The sequence below is a fragment of the Triticum aestivum genome, chromosome 1A (assembly GCF_018294505.1).
Source record: "Triticum aestivum cultivar Chinese Spring chromosome 1A, IWGSC CS RefSeq v2.1, whole genome shotgun sequence".
NCBI classification, from domain to species: Eukaryota; Viridiplantae; Streptophyta; class Magnoliopsida; order Poales; family Poaceae; genus Triticum; species Triticum aestivum.
The window spans coordinates 323,495,739-323,510,086 of record NC_057794.1 but is presented as its reverse complement, the minus strand read 5'-3'; the positions used below and the strand labels follow the sequence as shown (position 1 = coordinate 323,510,086).

At 43.5% G+C, this 14,348-nt stretch overlaps 2 protein-coding genes across 5 annotated transcripts; both read left to right on the top strand.

Moving 5' to 3' along the window:
* The first annotated feature begins 1,159 nt into the window (after positions 1 to 1,159).
* LOC123048593 (probable serine protease EDA2) lies at positions 1,160 to 6,520 on the top strand. 2 transcript variants are annotated; one of them, XM_044471675.1, is made up of 14 exons: positions 1,160 to 1,458; positions 2,087 to 2,212; positions 2,328 to 2,483; positions 2,656 to 2,838; positions 2,935 to 3,051; positions 3,849 to 3,902; positions 3,982 to 4,053; positions 4,283 to 4,388; positions 4,540 to 4,636; positions 4,784 to 4,878; positions 5,511 to 5,585; positions 5,739 to 5,822; positions 5,938 to 6,036; positions 6,231 to 6,520. In XM_044471675.1, exons 1-14 carry the CDS (start codon positions 1,252 to 1,254, stop codon positions 6,386 to 6,388), a joined length of 1,629 nt encoding a protein of 542 aa, XP_044327610.1. In that variant the 5' UTR covers positions 1,160 to 1,251; the 3' UTR covers positions 6,389 to 6,520. The 2 variants fall into 2 exon arrangements, with proteins under 2 accessions (XP_044327610.1, XP_044327604.1); XM_044471669.1 differs by having other exon boundaries at positions 6,211 to 6,520.
* Positions 6,521 to 8,594: 2,074 nt separating this feature from the next.
* LOC123048571 (probable serine protease EDA2) lies at positions 8,595 to 13,405 on the top strand. Of its 3 annotated transcripts, none has more exons than XR_006423325.1 (13): positions 8,595 to 8,875; positions 8,985 to 9,266; positions 9,359 to 9,544; positions 9,690 to 9,806; positions 9,968 to 10,021; positions 10,106 to 10,177; positions 10,532 to 10,637; positions 10,800 to 10,896; positions 11,337 to 11,431; positions 11,970 to 12,064; positions 12,185 to 12,268; positions 12,673 to 12,775; positions 13,017 to 13,405. XR_006423325.1 is itself a non-coding variant. In XM_044471659.1 (13 exons), exons 1-13 carry the CDS (start codon positions 8,684 to 8,686, stop codon positions 13,024 to 13,026), a joined length of 1,473 nt encoding a protein of 490 aa, XP_044327594.1. In that variant the 5' UTR covers positions 8,595 to 8,683; the 3' UTR covers positions 13,027 to 13,405. The 3 variants fall into 3 exon arrangements, 2 of the variants coding, with proteins under 2 accessions (XP_044327594.1, XP_044327589.1); XM_044471659.1 differs by having other exon boundaries at positions 11,970 to 12,044; XM_044471654.1 differs by lacking the exon at positions 13,017 to 13,405 and having other exon boundaries at positions 11,970 to 12,044; positions 12,673 to 12,911.
* The last annotated feature ends 943 nt before the right edge of the window (positions 13,406 to 14,348 follow it).

Genomic DNA, 14,348 nt, shown 5'->3' with positions numbered 1-14,348 from the left:
GCCCTCTGATCTAATATGTGTTCCTCAAAATAGTATTGATCAACAAATAAAGTGTGTGGTTAGCCTAAAAAAATTGGGTCGCGCTAACTGCCACACGTGTGGTAGGAAGGGAGACGCACCACACATCTCTAATGTAAACAGATTGCCACATCATCGCATGCATGCATGTAGGAATCTTTTTGGATTTTCAGTTTTTAAAATGTTTTATCTCTTAAACGAAAAATCCGATTAAAAATCCGTTTTCACCATTAAATCCCTCGTGATGAGATCTTCGAAACTAGATCCCATGTTGATATGTTTTGATGAAATTTCTTTTTGATTAAAAGTTGACATGTCTATTGCATATGAATTGCCATGATGTTTACCTTGAAGTTGCCATGATATGTTTCAGTTATTTTCTTCTACATTTAAACGTAAATTTTGACATTTATAAAACGGGGAATTAAGAAACTAGACTTGCCATGAACCATAAACTAAAATTGCCATGATACATGCACGTAAAATTGCCATGGTTCATACAAAAAATAATTTTTATGGTCAAAGTACTGGAGTTGCCATCATCAAAATATTAAAATTGCCATGATCTACAAATTAAAATTGCCACATGACAACTTTAGTTTAAGCCCTATGGCAACTGCAGTGTAAACATCGTGGCAACTTCTGGCAAAAAAAAAATTCATCGAAACATATCAACATGAGGTCTAGTTTTGAAGATCTCGTCGAGACGGATTTAATGGTGAAAACAGATTTTTAGTTCGCTTTTTTATTTAAAAGATACAACATTTTTAAGCCGAAAACTAAAAAAAATTCTGCTGATTTTATCTATTCATACGTGACAAAATGAGTGGTGATGAAGGCGTGTTGGCGATGTGCAAACGCCCACACGTGTGGGTGTTAACATTTCCGAAAAAATTTGCTCGTTCATGGAGGAACAAAAGATTCGGCGGAAAATTCCCTGGAGTTAACATTCTTTAGATATAGCGGTCCATTATTATTCTTCTAAGAAAAACGACAACACACAGAATAAGCTGCTATCCATCTACACCAAAACTGTCGTCTCCCAAATATTGCGGTTCATTATTATTCTTTCCAAGAAAAACAACAACGCGCAGAATAAGCCGTTACTCACTTCCGTCTTTATAAAAGGAAAACGAAAACGTACGGCTGCTACTAAGAATCGAGAAGACTCAGGTGCCAGATTTGCCTCGCCTGCATCCAGTTCCACGCGCGCTCCGCTTCAGCTAACCGGCGATGGGAGCCGGAATTACCGCCGGCGCCACCGCCCGCCTCGTCGTCGTTCCGCTCCTGCTGCTACCCCTACTCCTCGCGCGCGGCGCCGAGGCTGTCAGCCTCTGGCGGCCGCCGCCGGAGGCCGGGCTCCTGGGCTCCGCCCCAGGCAGGTTCCTGACGCAGGAGGAGCACTGGATGAGCCAAACCCTCGACCACTTCTCCCCCACCGTTAAGTACCCCCTCCGCTTCTCTGTCCCTTCAGCCAGTTGCCCCGCGCTGTGGGGATTTCTGTTCAGCCATGTGTCCTTTTATCTGTTTGGGTGAATTTCCAAGAGTCGGCTGTGGACACTAGAAGAACTAGATAAATTTGTGCAGTCGATAATGCCGAAAAAACGCTAGAATTTTGTACGAATTCTGCGTGAGCCACGTCCATTACTGGTAATGCCGTTTACTCTTGATTGAAGGCTCACATCAGTTATGCGACCATGAACCTGAGTAATGAACAATGAATGTCTCAAAATGCATCGAATAATAAAAACAGATCAGTGTTGAGGACAGATGCCTCTTGTTTGCTTGCCAGTGTCACCCCTGTAAGCTCGGTGGATCGTGTAGGTTTTTCTGTCGACTCAGATCTATGTGAAATTTGTGATCCTGTGGGCTCACTGCACTACACTGTCAACAGCGGCTTTAGTGACACATGAATTACTGTACAACAAAGCACATGGTTATTTGTAATTCCCTGTTTCACATCTGACTCATGTAGTCCCAAATACTACTATGTTGCATGGTGAGGATTGTTCAGTTATAGTTTTTTGTGTGCACTAGCCCCGAAATATTTATCTTTTTTACTGTGCAGGATCATCGGCAATTCAAGCAGCGGTACTACGAATTTCTCGATTACCACCGAGCTCCAAATGGCCCGGTCTTCTTAAATATATGTGGAGAAGCTTCATGCAGTGGGATTTCTAACAACTACTTAGCTGTGAGTTTATTATTGCATTGCTGCATGCTCTAGGCATGATTTGTACTGTTCACATTTCATGCAGTAACTCCATCTGTTATTGATAACATACTTGTGGGTTGGATTGTGTACGTAGGTGATGGCCAAGAAGTTTGGCGCTGCTTTGGTTTCTCCCGAGCATCGATACTATGGGAAGAGTTCCCCTTTTGAGGATTTGACGACAGAAAATCTAAGGTTCTTGTCATCAAAGCAGGCTTTATCAGACCTGGCTGTTTTCCGCCAGTATTATCAGGTGTGCATTTGCTATATTTGTTTTGGCGTCCTTATACAACACCTGTGCATGTACTATATATTGACCTAGCGCCCCGTGGAATACACATGTTCCTATTCCTTGTAATAGTTTGCATCGCCCATGTCCAAACAAATGTTTTTCGTAACTGAGTTATTCTTTCTGTCATTTGAAGGAAACATTAAATGCCAAGTATAATCGCTCAGGAGCAGACAATTCTTGGTTTGTGTTTGGAGGGTCGTACTCTGGAGCTCTCAGTGCTTGGTTCAGATTGAAATTTCCTCACTTAACATGTGGAAGTCTTGCAAGTTCAGGGGTTGTTCTTGCTGTTTACAACTTTACTGACTTCGACAAACAGGTTGGTTCTGGCACAGGTCCTGTTATGTTATTAAAGTTACGGCACTTTGGCCTGTACCTGAAGTTTTACATTTCTGTATAATTTATGCCTCTGGAGATTGGGGAGTCAGCTGGTCCAGAATGCAAAGGAGCACTTCAAGAAGTAACAAGACTTGTTGATGGACAACTTCAGTCTGGCCACAACTCGGTTAAAGAACTGTTTGGAGCAAAAATGGTAGTCCTTTTGTGCGACATGAAGTGTATTTACTTTTCTTTGACAACTTATCAATCCCATGTGATATACAAAGATTTCAGCTCATTTAGGAGTTTGCCGTCACCAAGTGGCCTTTGCCATTGTTTTGTTATGCAAAAACTTGAAAGGACAAAAATTGACAATGGTTCTAACAATCATGATTCTTTTTTTTTTTGGAAATGGAGGTATACCCCCGGCCTCTGCATCATGATGATGCATGCGGCCCTTTTATTAAAAATGCAGGAAGTATCATCATAAAGGTCTTACAGCTCGCAAACGGAGCAAAGTCATAGCACAAAGATCGGAAAAAAAAAGAAAGGGCCTAAAAACAACCGATACGGTGATATTAAGGACAAGCTCTCTAGCCCTCTATAAAAATCATTGATGTTTCCCTTACTATGCAACTTCTTTGGTGATAATGTCATAATCTAGAGAGTCTGGTCTTTTCCACAAAGGTGCTACAAGTATTACCAATCCAGTAAACATTTTGTAGGACTCTTATTGAGCATGCAAGCCTTTGACTGTTTTTTTATATCTCTTGACCTATCTGACCTATTGCTACTCATATTTCTTCTATATTTTCTTTGAACAAAATTTTGAATTGAATTGTCATGTCTATGGAGCTTGTAAACATAATAGTTTAAACTATTTGTGCGCTACCAATGGTTGCTGACAGGTTCTATAGCGTTCCCTTTTGGATGGCATGAAATTTCGTGACATTACCTAGCAGTGTATGTACGATTCTATACTTATCCATCAATTTGTTTGGACACTTGCAGTTAGAAAATGATGGTGACTTCCTTTACCTACTAGCAGACGCTGCAGCTATTGCGGTATGCTTAATGCCGATTTTTGCAACTGTATTGTTTTATCAGAAATGATTGTTGTGTTGAAAACCTATACCATTTGCAGTTCCAATATGGCAACCCTGATGTTTTGTGCTCCCCACTAGTTGAAGCAAAGAAGAATGGTACGGATTTGGTGGTAAGTTGCATGGTCTTTTGAAAAGAACAATGCATATTCCTGTTAGTAATTGAGGAATATACCCTGCGGATAACTGCTATCAAGAATATAGGGACCAATTCGCCAAGATCTTTATTTTTCCAAAAGCGCATAACATGAATACTTCACTGTAGACCTTGACTCTTATTTAACTCATGCTACCATAACTTTCCAGCAAATCTGGTATTTGCTAACACTTTCTTCCGTGCAGGAAGCATTTGCTCATTACGTGAACGACTATTATGTTGGGACATTTAGGGCACCAGTTGCATCATATGATCAGAACTATTTGAAGAACACAACCCCTGCTGAATCTTGTAAATCCTTACTCTGACATTCAGTATTATGAGATATCATTCTTGGAGAGCTCTTAATGGATGTTGTGCATATATATTAGACAGTGTTAATACTGTCCAGATATTATATAACTGACCATGCATTTAACTGTTGAAATTTGATTTTATGTAGCATATCGATTGTGGTGGTATCAAGTTTGCAGTGAGGTTGCATATTTCCAAGTGGCGCCAAAAAATGATAGCGTCCGTTCTGCAAAGATTGATACAAGGTTACTAAATATACCTTTCCTTACATTTCATGTTTCTTACCAAGCACCATTTCCTTTGCCTTCCATGATCTTCTCTTTTTCTGTAATGTGATTACATTTCTAGACTCTGGATTCACTTGTGTGTCCTTGTGATTCTTTTGTCCGTAGGTATCATTTAGACTTGTGCAAAAATGTTTTTGGGGAAGGAGTTTATCCTGATGTGTCCATGACAAACTTATACTATGGAGGCACAAGAATTGCAGGTGGGCCCTTTGAGTAATTTAGCTTCAGTCCTGCTGCCTGTTACGATTTTAACTTCCTTTCTATCTCTCTATTTAACTGTGAAATATGCCTCCGCCATTTTGCTTCCCTTTACCTTGAATCTTGGTGAATACACATTACAAATTTGCTGCTACCTTTTTTGTTTTCACCATCAATGCACCATCATTAACAAAATCCTATTGTCTGGTGTGCTTAAGATGGGTTATGCAGGTAAGTATGTCAGGTAAGGATTAGTTAACATAGGTACATACTCCCTCCGTCCGAAAAAGCTTGTCCCAAGTTTGCCGCTCGAATGGATGTATCTAGCACTAACTTGGTGCTCGATACACCCATTCGATGGACAAGCTTTTTCGGACGGAGGGAGTAGAATACAAAAAGTTCAGCGGCCTCGTATCTGCAGTGTTGACAGCCCTTTTTTGCTGCCATATGAAGCTTTATATGTGATAGAAATAGCATGGTGTATGAACGTATATTGTGGATATCCAATTATGCGTAATGATTTGAGCTAATTATTACTTCAGATTTGAAGTAAAGATTCCAGTGGTAGAGTTAAACGTTATACTGCTAGTCAGAGATCCCTGTATTTCCTAATATATATATTGCCTCCCTGCAGGTTCTAAAATTGTTTTTGCAAATGGCTCTCAAGACCCATGGCGCCATGCTTCCAAGCAGAAATCATCGGAAGAACGTAAGGATCTGTAGTACTTCGTACCATTTTGTGAGCGTTTCCATCGTTCTAACTTTTAAGAGCACAAACTATACTTTCACTATGAACAAGGTTGAAGAGATTTTTGTTAATGACATTAGCATGCTTACTATAGAAGTTTTTCAATATCTGCAGTGCCATCATACTTAATTGAGTGCAGCAACTGTGGGCATTGCACTGATATCTCCGGATGCCCTCAAGCACCCTCAAATATTGGAGGTAGATCCGATCTTTCAACATTTTTTTATTTGCAATTGAATTACATCAACTATGTAGGTTCTTTTTGTTTGCAACTGAATACAAGTGTGAACTGTCTGCATTTTTTGTTCGCCAGGTGATTCATCCAAATGCTCATCTCCAGAAGCAGTGAACAAAGTAAGGAAGCAGATCGTCGATCACATCGACCTGTGGTTGTCAGAGTGCCAAGACCAAGGTCAGAATTTGGGCTGTACAGCAATAATATCATTGGACCAGTTCTTTTGAACAATTCGTAGCATTGTCTAGCTAACGTGTCTACATGTTCACCCCGCGCTTTTGCACACCTGCAATTCAGTTGGCATTCAGTTTCTTTTGTCTGCGGCATCATTGGTCTGCCCTCGCATTTCAGGACACGGCGCGGTGACGAAGCGGGGGAGCAGATGGAGCATAGCCACCTACTGATCACCTCTGCAGGCGAACGCGCACGATATTGCTGTTATTTACACGAAACACGAATAATACAGGCAGACGAAACAACTAGGCGATTGGCGGCCATGAAATCTTACTACTGGGGGGTGCAGATATGAGACTACTTGTGTACCTTATATGGTCAGGGATGTATACGTGCAGAGAATACCATGATATGTGCTACATGTAACCGAATTGTGCACTAAACTTGCTGGATGCTGCTGATGTCAAAAAAAAAAAAACTTGCTGGATGCTGCTGAGACTCTGAAAATACCTGAATACGTACAGTATATGACCACGGGAGCACCTTCTGAGAATATACGACCACGAGAGCACCTGGTATGAGTGCATCGTTCCTCTTCGCCTCCAAAGGAGTTTTTTTTTTTTTTTTTTTTTGCAAAGGCCTCCAAAGGAGTTTGGGCACACCTCCCTTTTTTCTTCTTCTTTTTGAGATTGCGGGCACACCTCCCTAGGCATGCCTATGCCAGGAGTGAAGTCTATTTTAAACCTTGAATTCATACAACTCGTCTAAATTAAACCCTAACCTTTCAATCCTTGAAGTTGGTACCCTCTACTCATTGATCCTGGTCTATTTCAACCTTGAACCTGTTTGGCGCACTAGATCCCGACCGGGTCTAATTTGTACTCTCATTTACAACACTGGCCCACATGTCATTTCCGTTCTTCAGTCTCCATCTTATCCACATTTCCTCTCCTCTCTCTCCTAAAATGGTGGAACGGGCGGCCGCAGAACGACGGAGGCGTTGGTTAGCGGCGAACTTGTTGAGGCAGACGAAGCAGTTGAACTGCCGCCGCCCCTGTGCACTGGAGCCGGACAACTCGCTGTACGCGAACGCCTGCAGCAGCCCGTCGATGGTCGCGCCCAGGCCTTCTGCCGTCCCGTAGAACAACCATTGCAGTTTTCGTGTTCCTAAACGGCATCCGCCCTGCCATTGGCGCGTGCTGCTCCTCCCCTCCAAGCCAGCCCGCGTGCTGCTAACGGCGGAGAGACGGCGGGGCATGGCGAGCGAGTCGTGTTGGGTTTGGCCGAGTGCCGCACTCGCTGGCTCCTCATCCTCCTCGCGGAGGAGAAGATGGCGATGAAGAGCTAGAGCTTCACCTCGCCAAGCAGCAAGCACCACGACTGGCCGGCGCAGGTGGATGAATGATAGCAACACTAACGTCCTGTGTGCTTACATGGTGCCACACGAGCTGCATGGCCACGGCGACGGTGTGACGACAACGACGACGAAGCTTCTCCTGGCCGGCGGCAATGTAGTACAAAGCTAGCACTAACTCCGGCTACCTTGATCCTTGATTCCTAGTAGCACGATCTCCTTCTGTCAATCCACTGGGACGTGCACTAGGTTGCTACTTGACCTAGTTAGTCAACGGACCCAAGACACGCATCAACGCCGGGTTATGCCATCTTTAACTCCAACAGAAAGGAGGGACTGACGGTGGAACACCCCCGAATTCTCTTGTCCATGGCCTGGCGCATGGCGAGGCAAGGCGGTGCGGCCATGTTGAGGGAGGTTGGCAGGAGGCGCTCCCTTGCCGTTGCACACTCACGAGGACATGCACCACTCCCTGCTCCCCGTTGCCGTGGACACCGGCTGGCTGTGCCTGAGCATTGTGATTCCTACAGAGAGAGATGAAGAGAATGAGCAGAAGATGAATATGACAAGTGGATCCATGTACTCAATGAGAGAAGAGAATAATCCTGGCCGGGATCAATATTTTCCCAGCACACCAAACTGGCATAACTGGATTCAGGGTTAAAATAGACCGGGATCTATAAGTACAGGGTACAGATTTCAGGGATTGAAAGATTAGAATTTGATCCCGACTAGCCGTGTAAATTCAAGATTTAAAATAGACTTCACTCCCTATGCCAGTCGGCAGTCGCCAGAGCATGGCGCGCTTTGCAACAAGTTGAATCATCCAAAAAGGTTGGCGATCTGTACTCGGGCATGTCTTGTGATTGCTTTCTCACTAGTACTAACTGATAAACAACTTGGCATTCTTCCCGTGCACGGTGCACCGGCTGCGACGTACTCCCTCGGTTTCGAATTATAAGATATTCTAAAAAACATATGCACTCCGGTTCATATTGAACTACTATCCATAAGTCGGGACCGAGCACCGAGGTGATATGTTGGGAAAATTATCTCTGTATGGACGGCGACAGCCTCTAGTTCACGTCGCATCGGGCAAAAAAAGCGACGCCCCAGCCTCCACGTTTAAATGGACAATAGAAAAGCATTTAAATTTAAATGCTTTAGCTGATTCTTGTTTTTTGCTTCGTATTTGTGCGTGCCACTGAGACTAGTCAATCGGCTACCGGCGCGGCCGCGCTCCAAAACAAACACTCGACAGTGGGAAGGGAAGGAGAGTCTAGCAGCCGGAAAAAAATGGTGTCCCGCGCTGGGTTCGCCTCCCTCCTCGGCGCCTCCTTCCTCCTGCTCCTCCTGCGCGGCGCCGAGCCGCTCGGGTTCAGCCACCGCCCGATGACCGCCGGCGACGAGCTCTCGGCCGCCCCGAGCAGATACCTGACGCGGGAGGAGCGCTGGATGAGCCAGCGCCTCGACCACTTCTCCCCCACCGTAAGTTCTCTTTTACACCCCTGGAATTATGCGCTTACACGTAAATAGCTCCCTGCCTAAGAATTCCGTCCGTGTGATCCATGGGCGCCATGTACGATCTTGCCCGCAGGACCACCGCCAATTCAATCAGCGCTACTTCGAGTTCCTGGACTACCACGACGACCCCACCGGCCCGGTGTTCCTGCGCATCTGCGGCGAGTCCTCCTGCGACGGCCTCCCCAACGACTACCTCGCCGTCATCGCCAAGAAGTTCGGCGCCGCGGTGGTGACGCCGGAGCACCGGTACTACGGCAAGAGCTCCCCGTTCGACAGCCTCACCACCGACAACCTCAGGTTCCTGTCGTCCAAGCAGGCGCTCTTCGACCTCGCCGTCTTCCGCCAGTATTACCAGGTCGGCCAGGTCACGCACGCGCTGACAGAGTTACAGAATACGCATTCTCTGTTCTGAACAGCATCTTGTTTTTTTGACTCTGGGATTCGTAGGAAAAACTGAATTCTCAGTACAACCGGAGCGCGGGGTTCGACAATCCGTGGTTTGTCTTCGGGGTCTCCTACTCCGGGGCTCTCAGCGCCTGGTTCAGGCTCAAGTTCCCTCACCTGACATGCGGAAGCCTCGCGAGCTCCGGGGTGGTTCTTGCTGTGTACAACTTCACTGATTTCGACAAGCAGGTTTGCACACACTGCCATGGAGACACGTCATGATTCTGTGGGATGGATTGGATTAAACCCCTGCTGCTGTACTAGTGTATTGCTGTCTGTTCTAATAATCTATATTGGGCTCAATTCAAGTTTCTGCGTGCTTGCCTTTACGCAGGTTGGAGAGTCGGCTGGCCCTCAGTGCAAAGCCGCCCTTCAGGAAATAACTAGACTTGTCGACGAACAGCTTCGGTTGGATAGCCACTCTGTGAAGGCCTTGTTCGGAGCAGATTCGGTAATCCCTTGTCACCTTGTGGTATTGTCAGTGTGATTTAGTAGGTGCAGTTTTACTTTGGAACATGACAGTTGACTGCAAACTTCATGTGGCCAAATCAACTAGTGTTCAGTAACTTCACAATCTTCACCTCGCTGCCGATTTGTTTCCTGTACATGCAGTTGAAAAATGACGGCGACTTCCTCTTTCTTCTGGCAGATGCAGCAGCCACAACAGTATGAACAGTCAATTTGTAGTGCTGCTCTACTATCGCACTGACATATTTTTTGGGTTTACTGAGAACCTATGATATTTTGCAGTTCCAGTATGGGAATCCTGATGCCTTGTGCTCTCCTCTAGCTAATGCGAAGAAAAAGGGGGAAAGTTTGGTGGTGAGTAACTAAATACCTTCGTTTTGTAATCAACTAATCATACATGAGCACCTCTGGTTTGCTTGGTTTCTTAGGCTTCGTGAAAAGCTTTCTAGAAATGAGAGTAAATACTATCTAAGAGCCACTGACCAACGAGAGGCACATGGCGACTATTAAAGCTGATGTACTCTCATCTGGGTGATGGTGATTCAAACATTTTAAATTTCACACGTAATCGGCATGTGACTATTTCTTATTCTCCATTTAGCGAATTTGTGACTATTCTAGTTTCCTTGCTGATCCATTTTCACTATTCTAGCAACTTTTTGTGGATATGCACATGGATTTATAAAATTCGATGTACTGACTTTGCAGGAAACATATGCTCACTTTGTGAAAGATTACTTCATTAAAAAATTGGGGACTACAGTGTCTTCTTATGATCAAGAGTATTTGAAGGAAACAACTCCCGATGATTCTAGTATGTTTAAATGATGGCTCTACTTGTTTTCTTTTGGTGTGGATTAGAAACTGTACTGACATTGAAGACCATCAAGTGAAACACCATGGCATTTCTTGTTTGTTACTGACAGACATGGCTGAAATATTTACTGTTAATTTACCTTTTCCATTATTTTTTTAGGTTCTAGACTTTGGTGGTTCCAAGTTTGCAGTGAAGTTGCCTATTTTCAAGTCGCACCCAAAAATGATAGTGTTCGTTCTGCGCAGCTTAATACAAGGTACTGCGCCATGCTTTTTTCCTCAGTATGTACTGGGGAGGGGAAGATTCTCCACCTGAATTGTCTTTGAAAGGGTCCCAAAAGCCAAAATTGCTTCCTGCTGAGATGGTGAGAAAGAGAAAGGCTAACCTAAGGGCATCTCTCATTGATCCCCAAAACTCAGTGCCCAAAAACTAGCCCCCAAAATTCACTAAAAAACGACCCCCCCCCCCCCCCTCCAAAAAAATGTCTGGAAAAGCCAGGCAGACCTACACAAGGGATTGAAGTAGTGTCAGCATATTTTTTCAGACTGTAGCTTTTCTTTAATACTCTCTTAATGCACTGCATGGCATATATCCTGGATATGTTTTACAACTATCTGTTGCTTATGTTTCTGAAATCAGGTATATTATAAACTAGTTAGTATTTCTTATGATTGCTTTGCTTTTGTGTTCCTCTAGGTACAATTTGGACCTGTGTAAAAATGTTTATGGAGAAGGAGTTTATCCTGATGTGTTCATGACAAACTTATATTATGGAGGCACAAGTATTGCTGGTTCGTCTTTCACTTTATTTTCCCCATGTTTACTTTACAATGTCCCCTACTCCCTCCGTCCGGAAAAACTTGTCATCAAAATGGACAAAAAGAGGTGTATCTAGAACTGAAATACATCTAGATACATCCCCTTTTATTCATTTTGATGACAAGTATTTTCGGACGGAGGGAGTATTTAGTAAATCAAGTTACTTGCGATAGTTAAGGTATATGTGCTTGTAAAATGACATCGGCAGTCCAGTTGGCACCCTTACCATGCTCTTATTCATGTAGCTGGTGACACAGCCGCATTACTACATCAATTGACCCTTTTGTGTATCTTAATTGTTGCATTTGTGTGCCTACCAAGTAACCATGAGCATACTATGGCTTCTCTGATTTTAATTTTATGGATTGCAACTTCTTTTTTCGAGAAAGTGGCGGTACCAAGCACTTAGGAGTGTAGCGCTGTAATGGATTGCAACTTTTGTGATTTATAAATTATTGATGGTGATGGTCCAATTTGCTTTCTTCCTAATTTTGCATTACACATGTGCAGCTTCTAAAATTGTGTTTACAAATGGCTCTCAAGATCCATGGCGTCATGCCTCCAAACAGAATTCATCGGAAGACAGTGAGCCTTTAAATTTCTAAGTACATTCTGGCTATTTCATGTCTCAATAGCCTTGCTCTTTAGGGCATTTACTATACACCTCTGGAATGATTTCTCGCGCTTTGGTGTGTGTACTAACAGTGGGAATACAACATGTGCAGTGCCATCATACATAATCAAATGTAGCAACTGCGGACATGGCACTGATTTGAGAGGATGTCCCCAGCTTCCTTTCAGGATTGAAGGTGGATTGCAAAACTTGGTTTCCTGCAAAGCTTATTATGAGAATATAGAGTACTCCCGTGATCTAAATGATCTTATATTTCTTTACAGAGGGAGTACAACATAACTCTTCTCAAAATTAGTTGTAGTGCCTTCATTTTCTTGAGAACCAAAAATAGTACTCCCTCCGATCCACAATTAATATGGACCGGAGGGAGTAATTGATGATTATTTTTCCTACAATGTACTCCCTCTGTTTCGAATTACTTGTCGCATGTATGGATGTATCTAGATGTATTTTAGTTCTAGATACATCCATTTCTGTGACGAGTAATTTGGAACGGAGGGAGTAGTAGCTTATCTGAAGCCTTTGACTCATCATCAAATTCAGGGAAAGTTCTGATATATTGCACATTATCTTCGTTAGGTGACTCTTCAAACTGCACGTCCCCAGAAGCTGTGAACACAGTAAGGAAGCAGATCGTCAAGCACATCGACCTGTGGCTATCACAATGCCATGAACCAACAAGGTCAGGGTCTGGGACGCCTAGCCATTCGATGGCAAAACTGTGCAGTGATCATGAGCTGCCCTTCACACCTCTATGGTTGAGGGAGGTCGCTCGCCTTCCAAGTGGCAGCAGCCACCGTTAGCTTTCTGTATCAAAACTGCAGCTCTGCTGCCACGTCCTGTGGGCGGCTACATTTCTGAATTTCCAATGCAGTCCAGTTCTTACGCCATCAGGCTTTGATCCTTGTACTCTCTGCATGCAGGGCGTGGTGAGGTGACGATGACTCGCACCTGTTTAGGAGTAAAAGAAGCAGTGTGTAGAGGAAGGACCGATTGCAAGTTTGCGACATCGTTATGCTGCAGACCGAGTGAACCATATGCGGATTGAGCAGCCAGTCCCCGGCCTGGATGCGATTGCGCGCAGGTTTGTTTGGATTATCACAAACGGTAGAAAGTTATGTTTGTACTGCTGCCGACTAGAGCCATCATGGCAACTTTGTCGAGTTCAAATAATCATATACATCGTTCATGAGGCTTTTAAGAATAAAGGTAGGGGGTTCTTCAAACCAAGGCTATTTCCTTTGTTGTTAGTACATGTTACTCCTATTTCTTAACGGCTATTAGTAAAAAGAAAAATAGATTTCTGCAGAAATCCAATTCGGCTCTTGGGAGCATATGCTCCTGCCCGTAAAATATGCTTTTCACAGATGTCAAAAAAATTATATGTGTTCATTGTCACACCCAAATGCAACCTGCAATTTTTTAGTGCAAAAAGTTTTTTTGACGTGCTTGAAAAGAAAAAAAATGAACGCTAAATGTTACACTATTTTTTTATTTATTTTTCACTGACAAAGCACTATTATCCTGTTTCGCATGAAAATTGGCAAGCAGGTTTGTTAGACTAACATGAATATCTACACACAAAAAGCAGAATTTTTAAATTTATTTACTATTTATTTTGAATTTATTCTTCATCCAAAAGCATATGCTCCCCGGAGTTAAAACGGCCCTCGTATATAAACGGCTATTAGTAGTAGTACTCAGCGCTCACTGGCACGGCTTGTGGGGAGGTCCTATCTGCCGCTCTTTGCGGCAGAATGCCGATGGAACGCACAGAGTGTCTCCTGACTGGGCCGGCCCATATCGCTAGCGACCAGAACTGAACGAAAAAAATGCAGCGCTGAGATTTGAACAAGTGACTACATACGTAGCAAAATGAGTGAATCTACACTCTAAAATATGTCTACATACATCCATATATTGTAGTCTATTTGAAATGCCTAAAAAATACATAGCAAAATGAGTGAATCTACACTCTAAAATATGTCTACATACATCTGTATATTGTAGTCTATTTAAAATGCCTAAAAACTTATATTTAGGAACAGAGGGAGCTACCTGTTTTCTAGTGCAGCACAACATATTAAGAACAAAACTGAGCGCATATCCGAACGTTTCTAATATTTGTACGTGAAACATTTTTTTTGCAAGGGTAAAAGGAGTTTTATTGCAAATTCATAGTGTTACAGTCGAGAGGCCATACATCCTCAATACAAGGAGGAATTGAGCCTAGCCACACAACGGTAGCTCAATCC